The sequence below is a fragment of the Tiliqua scincoides genome, chromosome 3, assembly GCF_035046505.1.
Source record: "Tiliqua scincoides isolate rTilSci1 chromosome 3, rTilSci1.hap2, whole genome shotgun sequence".
Taxonomy (NCBI): domain Eukaryota; kingdom Metazoa; phylum Chordata; class Lepidosauria; order Squamata; family Scincidae; genus Tiliqua; species Tiliqua scincoides.
In genome coordinates, this window is record NC_089823.1 from 3,779,257 (window position 1) to 3,791,786 (window position 12,530).

A 12,530-nucleotide genomic window follows, 5' to 3' on the forward strand; every position below is an offset into this window, starting at 1 on the left:
CTTAATGCCTTATTGGATATTTCTACCTGTTGCTATACTCTGCACTTGATTTGGTTTGGCATGGGAAACACAGGAAATATATCTCTTAAAATAAATACTGAGAAGTCTGTCTCCAGCATAGCTGTGGCACTGCCCCCACTATGCACCAGCCTGGGAAGCAGCAACCTTTAGCAGGGTAAAGGAGATTAGAAAAAATATGAGCGTCAGATGGCTAATATAATAATGCCCTTGTACAAATTGATGCTAAGGTCCCACCTGGAGTATTGTGTCCAGTTCTGGTCGCCACATCTCAAAAAAGATGCAATGGAAAAGGGAAGGTGCAGAAGAGAGCATCCAAAATGATTACTGGGCTGGGGCACCTCCCTTACAAGTAAAGGCTCTTTTCCCTCGCCTAACTCCAGAACCAGGGGACATCCACTAAAATTGAGTGTTGGGAGAGTCAGGACAGACAAAAGAAAATGTTTCTTTACTCAGTGTGTAGTTGGTCTGTGGAACTCCTTGCCACAGGATGTGGTGATGGCATCTGGCCTAGATGCCTTTAGAAGGGAATTAGACAAATTTCTGGAGGAAATGTCCATCATGGGGTTACAAGCCATGATGTGTATGCGCAACCTCTTGATTTTACAAATGGGCTACGTCAGAATGCCAGATGCCAGGGAGGGCACCAGGATGCAGGTCTCTTGTTGTCTTATGTGCTCCCTGGGGCATTTGCTGGGCCACTGTGAGATACAGGAAGCTGGACTAGATGGGCCTATGGCCCTGATCCTGGACCTGGGTGGCTGGGGATAAGAACAGGCCCTCAGTTTGGCTGTACTTGTCGTAAGAGGCGACTAAACAGCCACCAGGTAGATGGGACTCGTCAGCCTGGGAAGGCAGCTCATCTGAGAGAAGGAAAACTCTGATCCCAAACCTCCACTGCCTTGTGGCTACATCCAGTTATGGAAAAGGCTTCAGGAGTCAACCTCGAGTCAAAATTCGGAGCCGGAGTCCCTGAGGCAGTTCATGGCTGAACACAGTCACGTTCTGGCAACTCCTGCAACGCCAGTGGAACCAACCGTATTGGCTTCTGCCTTTCCATTGGACCATTTCAGCAATGTGGAGAGGGGGGATTTGCTGCATGGGAAACAGTCTATCCTCCATATCTACTTTACCCAGGCTTTGCACACTGGAGAGGACACTCTGTTCCAGAACCACCATTCAGAGCGCGATACTATAGTCTTCCGAGACCGAAGGATGCCAATATGTATGTCTGCCCGGCCCAGTGGTTAATTCTCAAAAAGAGAGACAATGTCACCCCCTAAACTGCAGGTGTGTCAGGGACTTAATTAGGGTTGCTTTGTAGTGAAGGAAATTAACTTCAGGGGTATCCAGGATGAAACTAGATGATGTACACAATTCCTTTTAAAAATGCTATTCATTTTATACATTTTTAAGAGCAATTTGCAAAAGTGATAGGAACTATTTTGATGCCCCCTCCCCTGGGTTTTGTATCAAATTGATGTGGAATATATGTCAGATTCAGGGTGAAAGTTATCCCATGACCAAAATCCCCCTTCCCCGCCCATGAGACACCTCCACCACAAACTTACTGGGGCTGATGGAGGCCTCTGAAGCTACTGCTTTGAGCTCCAAGCCACTGCCTATTTGTGGCAGCAGCCCAGAAGTGTTCAACAGTGACCCAGCTTTCATGCCATCAGAAAGTGGCCAGAACAAGAGTTCTGGCCGCACACGGCAATTACAGGATTGAGCCCTGAGTTACACACTCCTGCTGTACAATATTGGATTGTTAATCAGCTTCGTGCAAAATGACTGCTTAGAGCTAAAATATTAAGTCTTGCTCTCATAACTTTAAGCAGTAGCATAGCTACAGGGAGGGCAGCATGATAAGTATTGCAGGCGCTGCTATGTGTCGTGTAAACAGCCCCTCTCAACTGGAGGCATTCCAGGCAGCAAGGGCATTCCTATCATTGCCCAGAATGGCTCTGACGGCGAGTGGGAGAGGCTGCTTACATTGCGCATTGCGGCACCTGTACTACTTACCACCCCCCGTAGCTATGCTACTGACTTCAAGGTTCCATCTAGATCACCTCTTTATAGCACTGGCCAGTCACTGCTTTTCTCCTTGCAGCCAAATGCGGAATTGTAACACTCCTTCCATGGAACAGTGATAACTGTGTGTTTTGGGGAAAATATTTGCAGGACAATATTCCACACCAGGGCTCACTATAGATTTTCCTTGTTAACGAATGTGACTGTTTGTGACATTTGAACAAACCCCCCATGACAAATTAGTGAATGGGCAGCCCAATCCTATTTAACTTCCTGTGCAGCAATGCAGCTGTGCCAATGTGGCATCCGCTGCACACCATGGGGGAGTTTAGGCCTCTGGAGGTCTCCTCGGGTTAAGGGAGCATTTCAGTCCTTGCCATGACCCTGCTGTTCTGCTGGTTCAACTTGGACCTGCACTGGCGATATTGCTGGTGGAGGTTCACATGGACCTGTGAAGGCTAATTAAGCTTGGGAAGGGGATTTGTATTATGTGGATGACACTGTCACCAAACATGCTCCCTTCGTTTTGATCTGCCTGCCCCCATCACTGCACTGTTCTGCCAACACCCTGAGCCATCTTACCAGGCATCCAGAGTCCACTGCCTCGTGGAGCCAGTCACTCACCACTTCCAGCAGCATCCAGCCCACATGCTCTGGTGTGTCACCTTTTGTGATGGTTGGAAAGCACCTGGCGCTGCCAGAACCCTCATTCCAGTAGCACTAGGCAGTGTAAGGATTGGACCCCTAATAATCCAAAGCCGCTGGATAAAAGTCTCCCCTTTCCATTTCAGACACATTTTAAGAAGACAACAACCCTTTCTTTTCAATTACACTTGTTTGGTATGTCTAGTGAATTACACACATTGCCCATTTACTTGCTTCTTATTTCAGTGTACCTCTGTTTAAAAATGATGCAGATGTTAAAGGCAAACTGCACAAACCCTGCCTGTTTATAATGGAAAAACAAGACAGGCTTTTATGCTCTCAGCAGCACCTCCTTGGCAGACCTTTCAAACTGACCCAAATGGGCACAAGCCAGCTTGCTTCTGTGCAAGCCCCACTGAACTGAACAGGAGCTGTGCAAGCACATGGCAGTGCTTGTGAACAGATAGCTTTTATTATTTTCTGTGGAGTTTATGCAGGATAACGTATCTGTGGGTTGTGCCTAAGATCAGAAATCCCTGAGCTAGCACTCCCTCCTCTAGCTGGATCTTTTCCTGAGCCTAGCAGTGACAGCTAAATGAATCTGCCCTCCTCTATATGCTGACTAAAAGGAGACACTATAGCTGCTCAGTCCTCTGCCATATTATTTCCCACTCAACCCAGCCTACTGAAGCACGCTCATGCTCTCTTCCCCCTGATGATGCATGCCCTTCCAATAAGCCACTTAAAAACCTTAGTCACCAATTAAATAGATCCTATTGCCAATTTGAGATACCTTGGGAATGCTTGCACAGGAAAGCATATCACTAATGCAGAAAAAGCCCTGCTGCAACCAGTTAGTACCACAGCAAATGGAGTGCTAGTACAGTGGAAGAATACAGGTCCAATCATCAGGCAGCCCCAAGTTCAAAGCTCAGATGCACACTCTCCTCAGAGCGCACACCTGGAAGAACAGCATATGAGCCAATCAGAGGGAGCACTAAATGGGTAAATCGTATGGCTTACACATGACATAGGCTGCTGTTTGCATCAGTCCAATCATACACATACCATGCCCGATACACTGCCCATATCTGCTGCTTGCTGCCCCCAGGTTATAGTGGCCTCCTTCCCCCTCCCCAATGGATGCCTTATTCATCATGGTGGCCGTGAATGGGTTGCTTGTGGCCCTGCCAAGTCTGTGCCTCTCCTTACTCAGAATGAAGTTCTGTTGGTGTTCTGGAAGAACCTCATTCTTCATGAGAGGTGCGGTCTTTGCAACCTGTTCACAAGCAACCTGTTCATTGCCACCATGATGAATGAGGCAGTCAATTGGGGAGATATAGTCTATGCTGCTAGAAAAATTTATTTTGAAGTATAAGTCTGTAAGTACAGTATAGACAAGCCATTTTCAACTAGTGTGCCATGAATGGTCCCCAGGTGTGCCATGGGAATTTGGAAGAGGGGCATTTATTAATAGGGCCATTGGGGGATGCAAACCCCCCACTGACAGCACAGTTTGCCTTGTCAATTGTGAAAAAAACCGATTGTGTGCCTTGACCATTTTAGTGCCTTGCCAGCGTGCCTTGAGATGAAAAAGGTTGAAAATCACTGGTATAGACCATTGCCTTAACAACTGCGGCAAAACTCTTGTACAACTGCACCAAACAGGAGAGTCTTCCTCTCTCATCAATCCATTGTGGAAAAACTGATTTCACATTTATTAATCTGCTTCAAGTTTTGTCCACTCACATCTCTAGGGCTTGGTTCAGGCAAACACTCCTTTAAAAAGCCCTATTTCAGGGAGCTACTAACCAATCTGGAACATCTGAAATGAGCAGAAGCAGGAACACCTCTGGTGGAGTGCTGGGAAAGGGCTCTGAAAAACATCTCCCATTGCATGACTCCTCCCCACCCTCCCTCCGCCCCAGAACACCCCCTTTGCGCCTCTCCCCATGCCCCCACCTACCTCTCTGCTGTCGGCAGTCTGCACGACTACCAAGCAGCAGAGCTCCGGCACTCCACCAGCACTAGTCCAGCGCCAGTCAGTGCTGGCCTAGCACCGGCAGAACACCACTGGTAGGGCACGCAATTGTGCCTTATGGCACATTTGCAATTGTCCATGCTGGCAGTGAGCAGGCGTGCGAAGTATAGGATTGGACCCTAAGTCCTGTACACCTGAAGCTGCAGCATTGCTGATGCTGAACAGAAGTGGACTGGATGGAGGGAGCCAATAAGGAGCACACTTCAAAGCAAGATATACATCAAATAAATTAAGGGCGCAAACCAGACTCACACTGGCCCAGTCCCTTGTGCCAGCCCAGGAGGGTTGCAAATGTGCTGAGTTGGCTAGGCTGGTGCACGGAGGCAGGGAGTGGGAGGTGGGGCTGGGATCCGGCTTCAAGCCGCTCCGCTTTCCTCAGACTTGTGCCACCTTAGGATGGGGGTGCAAGCCCAAGGAGACCCACAGGGGCTGCAGTGGCTTACCTGGGAGTTTCCCCTTACATAAGTTTCCCTGTAAGAGTTTCCCCTTACCCTCAGCTGAGCCACTTTGCAGTCCTGTCTTGCTCTGGATACAGCGCAAGCCTCCTGTAAGAAATGTAAACAAGAAAAGATGACACAATAGAAACGGGACTTGTGCAAAATCCTACGAATGCTTAGTTAGTCTCCTGGAACACAAGAAAACTTGCGTAGGATCAGGTTACCAAATGCTCAAACAAAAATATTATATTAAAAAGAAACAGTATGAGCAACTCTAACATATATTCCAGTTTCGCCATCATTAGGTTTTAGAACATCATTTAGGTTTCTCAAACTGTGGGTTGCGATCCACTAGGTGGGTTGCGAGTCACTTTCAGGTGGATCCCCATTCATTTTAATATTTTATTTTTAATGTATTTGACTTGATGCTACCCTGGTATGTGACTGCATTTGGGGAAATTTTACAGACCTGTACTTTTAAGAAGCTACTATATATATTCTTTTAACACTGATAGTAAATGGGACTTACTCCTGGGTAAGCGTGGGTAGGATTGCTAAAAATTGTCCTGCTTGATGATGTCACTTCCAGTCATGACATCACTGGTCCTGACAGATTCTCATTCTAAAGGGCGAGTCCTGGTGTTAAATGTGTGAGAACCAGTTTTAGAATGACCATGGTGGTGATCTATGTGGGGCTGCCTCTGAAGATGAAAGTGCAATTAGTGCAGAATGCGGCTGCCTAGGGAATGAATGTGCAACCTCCTGATTTTAGAAGTGGGCTATGTCAGATGCAGGGGTCAGCCCACCAGGCTGCAGGACATCCTGCAGGGCATTCGGTGGGCCGCTGTGAGATGCAGGAAGTTGGTCTGGATGGCCCTTGGTCTGATCCAGCGGGGCTCTTCTGATGTTCGAGATCACCACTCAGGGCTCTTCTTAGAGCACTTTGTAGTGAATGGGATTTTAATGGCAACCCCTTGAGGCCTGATCTGCTTTGCTGCTCTAACTGTTTTGGGCTTCACTTTGTGGGTTTGATGCTGCAAGCCGACTGGGTGGCCAAAGGGCAAGAATTCCATGGAGGAGGCCTGCTGCTCCAGGGCCCCTGGAGGTCCAGTCCTGAGCATGTCTCTCAGAAGAAGGGCTGCAATCCATGCACTTTCCTGGGAGTAAGAGCGGTTGAGCAGAATGGGACTGACTTCTGAGTAGACGTGCCTAGGATTGGGCTCTGAGACTAGTCCAAGGTACCCTTACCCAGGAATAGCTGCACTGACTATAATGGGACTGACTTCTGAGTAGACACGCATAGGCTGGGCCTGTGAGGCAAGTGCAAGCCACCCTTACCTGGGCCTGACTAAATGGGACTGACTTCTGAGTGGACGTGCCTAGAATTGGGCTCTGAGACTAGTCCAAGGTACCCTGACCCTGGAGTAGCTGCACTGACTATGATGGGACTGACTTCTGAGTAGACCTGCCCAGGCTTGGCTGTTAGGCTGCAACGCTAGCCACACTTTCCTGGGAGTAAGACCTATTGAAGACAACGGGAGTGACTCCTGAGTAGACCTGCCCAGGCTTGGGCTCTTAAGGCTGCAGTCCTGACTACGCCTTCCTGGGAGTAAGCCCCACCGACTCTAATGGAACTTGCTTCCGAGTAGACCTGCCCAGGCTCGCGCCTGTTCCTGGGGCCTTCCTCCCAGCAGAGCAGGCCCGGCCCGGCCCGGCCCGGCGCACGCATGCGCACTGAGCGCAGAGAGGCCGCCTGCCGCCCCCTCGCCCACTCGTTCCGCGTCTTCGCCCGAACAGCGCACAACAGGCCCCGCCCGCGCCACGGCGTCGCCCGCGGGCCCCCTGCGGCGGCTTGAGTGACAGCAGCTCTCGCCGCCCCGCCCCCGAGTCCTCCCCCTTCCCTCTCTCGGGGCGGGGCGACTGGCTCGCCTCTCCGGCGCCTTTGATTGGCGGGCGGCGGGGGGCGGGGCGAGCTGCTGCCGGAGGCGGGGCCGGATTACCTCAGCGGCGCGGGCGGGGTCGCGTCGTGGCTGCCCGGCTGACGCGGCCCGGTCTGTGCCCCGCCGCTCCCTCAGCCCCGCCGGCGCCTCGTCCGTGAGGCGGAGAGAGCCCCGCGCCCGCGCCCCTCGCCCCCCGCGGCCCGGCCGAGCCCGTCCAGCCTGCACCATGTCGGCGGGCGGGGACTTCGGCAACCCGCTGCGGAAATTCAAGCTTGTCTTCCTCGGGGAGCAGAGCGGTGAGCGGGGGGGCTGGAGCAAGTGGGGGCCTGAGGGACGTGGGGGGCTGAGGAGAGCGGGGGAGCCGATGGGGGGCTGGAGGAAGGGGGCTGAAGGCCGCAGGGGGGCTGTGAGAGGGCTGAGGTTAGTGGGATGAAGAGAGAGGGGCAGCCCGTGGGGGGCTGGAGGAAGGGGGGCTGAGGGCAGCAGGGGACCCAATAGGAGTGCTGAGGGTAGTGGGGGAGCCGATCGGGGGCTGGAGGAAGGGGGCCTGAGGGTAGCGGGGGGGTTGAGGGTAGTGGGGGGGCTGAGGGCAGCAGGGGACTCGAGGGTAGAGGGGGTCTGTGGGGGGGCTGAGGGGAGCAATCCGGCTAGGCTGGGCCCAAACTGGCCTCGACCCCTTCCCCCCACCTGCCACACTCTTACTCCTTCCCTTGCTGGTCTTGGCCCCAATCCAGACACGGGGGAGGGGGGGAGCTAGGGAGCTTCATTCCTTCCTGCCTGCTTCTCCCCCCCCCCCCGTCTCCTCTTTTGGCTCTTCCCTTGTTTCTCTCCCTCTTTCACCCCCCCCCCCGCATTTGACATGCAGCATTTTGGGGGGGGAAGAAGCTGGACGGGGAATAAAGGGCGAAAAGGCAGATTCTTCACTCCTCCTCCACGTTTTTCATGCCTTTCGGCTTGATGCAGCGAGGAATCTTTACTCTTATCCTGCCCCACAGTGGGCTCCCTCAGTCCCTTCTGTCATCCCCTTTTCTTAAAAGGGGGGTCCCGATCCTGATAAGGATGGCGACAACCAAGGCAGAACTTCTTTTTGTTGCAAACCCCCCCCCCCCCCCGCAGCCACAGCTGGTGCTGATTTAGTCTTTCTGGACCACAGGGACATGTAGTGGCAGGTGAGGCAGAGCCTCCCCACTGGACCGCGTGGGTTGTGGGTGCTTGGGTGCCTCACATGGCGGCGGCGCTTTTCGAAGGACCCTGGTGGGGATGCTCTGCCTCACCTGCCTTCCCACCCACTGCACATCCCTGCTGGACCACCATCAGGGTGGAAAAAAGTCTTCCATCCAGGTTTGTAGTGATGGGTAGTTAGGCTCCCCTCATTCTATGCAAAAATCTGTGTTTCCATCCCTGAAGCTTGATAAGAGAGTCTTTCTGGCATTCTCCAGTCTGGTCTGAGCCTTGCCATGGAGCTTCCACAGGCGAGTGACGAAACCACTTGTCATTTGATACCGATTTCTCCTCCTCCATCAGTTCTGAGCACTCTTCTCTCTATCGCCCCTTCGTATTCCGGGAGTTTAGTTGCTGCTCCTGAGATCCTGATCTTCCATGTTTCCTCTCTACTGTGTGTTGACTAAAGGTCCATCAATTCTGGCACAACCAAGGAATGCAGGGGAGAACACCAGGATGCAGGTTGTGTCTGTCGTCTTGTGTGCTTCCCTTGGTTTGGTTTGGTTCCTTTCCGTTTGGTGGGCGATTCTGTTGAAATGTAACCTGTTCTCCCAACTCCTTTGGATTCCCAGGTTTCTTGCACTTCCAGCCATGATGGATTCAGATTTAATAACACGTCTCAGATCGTTCACCTCTTCTGTAGTACTCTCAAATTCTCATATCATACTCTGGATAAACTCAATCTCAAATATTTGAGCTGTTTTTGGATCTTGGAAGAATTTAGTTTTGGACTTCCTTACTCACTGTTTTTGGAAAAGCTGTTAATGGTTTTGTGGACTGATCTTCAGCAACAAGCTCAGCACAGTGATTTGGTCCTGGCATCCTTTCCATAGTGCAAGGAAGACTGGATTGTCTTGGGAAAGGAGAGAAATCTCAAATGTCTCCTCCTCTTCCTTTGTAAACAGTTTGTGCATCTGGGACTTGTATTGTCCCTATCCAAGTACTGTGAAAGAGACAGCTGAAATCTGAATCCATCTGCGTTGTGGTGAGAACATCTTAAATTTTTCCATATGTTCCATACCTGTGAGGAAGATTTTGAGGATAAATACAGCAAAAATCCACCATTTTGCTGATTCATACAGCCTTGGTTTCTTTGACTTTATTGGGTATAGAGTGAGATTTAAAGGCTGACAGATCTGCCTCAGTGTTTTCAGTCTGAACAATATTCTTGCAGAAGTCCACCCCACAAGTGACTGTTCTACAGTTGTGTGCTGCATAATGTCCTTTTGATCCACGATGGACCACATACAATGGTGGTCCAATAAGATTATAATAGAGCTGAAAAACCTTGGGTTTTGTGTAGCTGTGACCGGTAGGTTGCTACCCAATTTTTGGTGGGTCTTGTGTTGTCTGTGGCACCACAAGGCATTCTGATATTACCTGACCAGTGCAAGGCATTCTGGAGCACTACTTGGCTGCCACTCTATGATGTTTGCACAATGACAAATTGCCTAATGTTGCATTTTCAGAACATATCTCTTTTGTCAAGTGACACATACCTATAGTCTAAATATTTTATCCTAAGGATCTTTGTTCTTTAATCCTCCTCCTTTAATCTATATCTCCATGTTCTATTAAGGAGAAAAGGCTTTGGTTTTAGTGTGGTCCAAAATTCAATCTTTCAGAAGGAGATTTTTCCAGTCTGCAGGGGGCCATGGCCTAGTGGTAGAGTATCTGCTCTGCACAGAAAAGATCTGAGCTCAATCCTTGGTATAGCCAGTTAAAAAGGATCATGGGTTGAGAGACAGTCTGGGACCACCAAGAGCTATTTTGAGTCAGTAAGTAATAGTGAAATCGACCAATAGTCTGACTTGGTAAAAAGCAACCTAATAGGTTCAGAGGCTGCTTCCTTGTCAGGATTGCTGAACCAAATTTTGTCACACCGCAAATGCATAGTGATGCCATTAAGAGTATAAATGTTTATTTTTGATTGCAATAGAGTTGCAACTGCTATTATAATAGAAAGGTTTCTATTAATGTTAATATTCAAACAGTATGTTAAAAGAGAAATGTTTTTATTTTCTGCCATGCTTGTAATCTGCTTTATATCAGTCTTTCACCTTTTAGAAGATTTATAGCAGATCAATCTATATTACAGGCTTTTTGAGTACAGTATTTGTCTGTTGGGAAAGTCTTTTTTTGGTAGAGCCATGTATTCACACAAAAATGTTAAAATGTGTGTGTAAGATAGGTTTGAATGTGCAAGAAGGTTGTTTACCTGAGACTTACAGGGATTTCAGTACAGAGCAGTGTATCAAGTAAATATTGATAAAATAAAGCCACAATTCTGGATTAGCACCTTTGGGGTGCAGCTGCCTACACTATTTTGATGCAAAAATCTGATCTGTAGGAAACCTTTGAGACAACCAAGCTTGTAGATTAGAAAAAGTTCTGTTGCCTAATGGCACGACATTTTTCTCAGTTCCAAGAACATCTTGCATACTTCAGGTTACAATAAATCAGGGGTGCTCACTCTTTTTTGGCTCGAGAGCTACTTTGAAACCCAGCAAGGCCCAGAGATCTACCAGAGTTTTTTTTACAATGTTCGTGCCATCATAACATATAACATTTATGCGTACAATGTATGTTGGTGTACCTTGAGCCCCACTGAGTATAACAGGACTTACTCCTGAGTAGACATGCCTAGGATTAGGCTATGAGGCTGCAATCCTAGCCACACTTACCTGGGAGTAAGCCCCATTGAGTACAATGGGCCTTACTCCCGGTGTTTCCTCCCAGAGGCACCTGAAGGGGGGAGTCGGCACTCCGCGATCTACTCATTTTGCCTCGCGATCTACCGGTAGATCGCGATCCACCTATTGAGCACCCCTGCAATAAATCCTAAGTAATAAAAGATCCCACATGGTCATGGTGCTTTGCTATTTAACACAAATGTGTATTCTTTGATATGTCAGTACACATGGTGCAATGGCCAAGGTGCTGATAAACAGATTGCTGACCTAGATCTTAAAAAAATCTCTAAGGGGTCTGAAGAAACAATGTTTGCAAAGTTTCCAAGGCAATTGTATTTTGAAATAGGAATGGGGACTGGAGTCTGAGTAGTAAAAAAGTGTTTATTTAACACTCCAGTCACCTGTACCGATGACTCAGGCACTGACCCAAGTTTGAGGCCATGTGATTCGGCACTGATTCCTCACACATGTGCACTGGAGTCTGACTGTATCTGCATGTGCTTTTTTTCCTTTTTTTTTTTTTTTAACTTTTTTCGTGGCATGAAAGACCCATCATTCAGACCGGGTGAGCAGTAGGGAGGTTCTAGTCAGAAGGCAGGGAAGGGTTAATGTTTTGCTTTGCAGGAGGGGGGGAGATGGGAGCGGGCTTTCTTGCCCATCTCTGAAGGAACCAGTGATCATTGGACGAAGTGGTCTAATTTTTCTTTGAATGAGGGAAGGAGGAGGAGCCCAAGGGGGTTGTTGCCTTAGAATTGGCTGAAGAATTCCCCCCCTCAAGGGAGGGGGAAGAGGTGGATCGTAGTCATCACGCTTTCCAACTGCATGGCTGGCTCAGGGAACCTCGCTTTGGCTTGCAAAGCACTATATGTTGCACACGTAGTCGTGATTGGATGAACTTGGAGCGCAACAAATGTTCCCTCCCCCCAGTAAAAAGGATAAAAACAGGCTTGTGTGACTGGTAAAGTGCAACTTTTTTTAGTCTTGTAAAGCTAGTGAGTCCTGAAAAAGTGTCATTTTTAAAAAGTGGGTCCTAAAAAGTTTGGGAACCACTGTGCTGTTGGGGAGCCTATTGGAAGTTTGCGAACTGTTTCTCAGTTCTTCTGTTTGTTTAATCATCACATTAATCATAAGTGCTAATCTTTGTTTTTTAAAGCCCCAAATGCATTTTCTGTAGAGAAGGTTTTGCATCTCGTATATACTTGTGTATAAGTTGAAAAATGTATGCCCGAAATTGGCCCTAAACATGGGTTGAGTTATACACTGTTCAATACAGTATATAAACCTTCTGAGAGCAGCTGTTTGGTGAGGTGGGAGTGGAACTGGGCTGTGAAGCAGGATGCAGGGAAAAAAGAGTAATTTTGCTTACTAGTAATTATTCAGAGGCAGCAACAAAAAAGGTAGCCATTTTAGGTTCTTCACCTTCACTTTTCTTCCTGTTTTTAGCTTATGGGAATTGTAGTCTGTATGAGGTCTGAAGCTATGGAACAAAGAACATAAAAAGAAT

The 12,530-nt window shown here is 48.7% G+C and overlaps 1 protein-coding gene across 2 annotated transcripts in view; it reads left to right on the top strand.

The window, feature by feature from the left end:
* Nucleotides 1-7,169: 7,169 nt before the first annotated feature.
* RAB6A (RAB6A, member RAS oncogene family) overlaps nucleotides 7,170-12,530 on the top strand; it is an 82,267-nt gene continuing 76,906 nt past the window's right edge. For both annotated transcript variants that reach the window (XM_066621741.1, XM_066621742.1), the window contains exon 1: nucleotides 7,170-7,408. In XM_066621741.1, coding sequence (XP_066477838.1) covers nucleotides 7,339-7,408 — 70 coding nt within the window. In that variant the 5' untranslated portion in view covers nucleotides 7,170-7,338. The remainder of the gene's footprint in view (nucleotides 7,409-12,530) is intronic.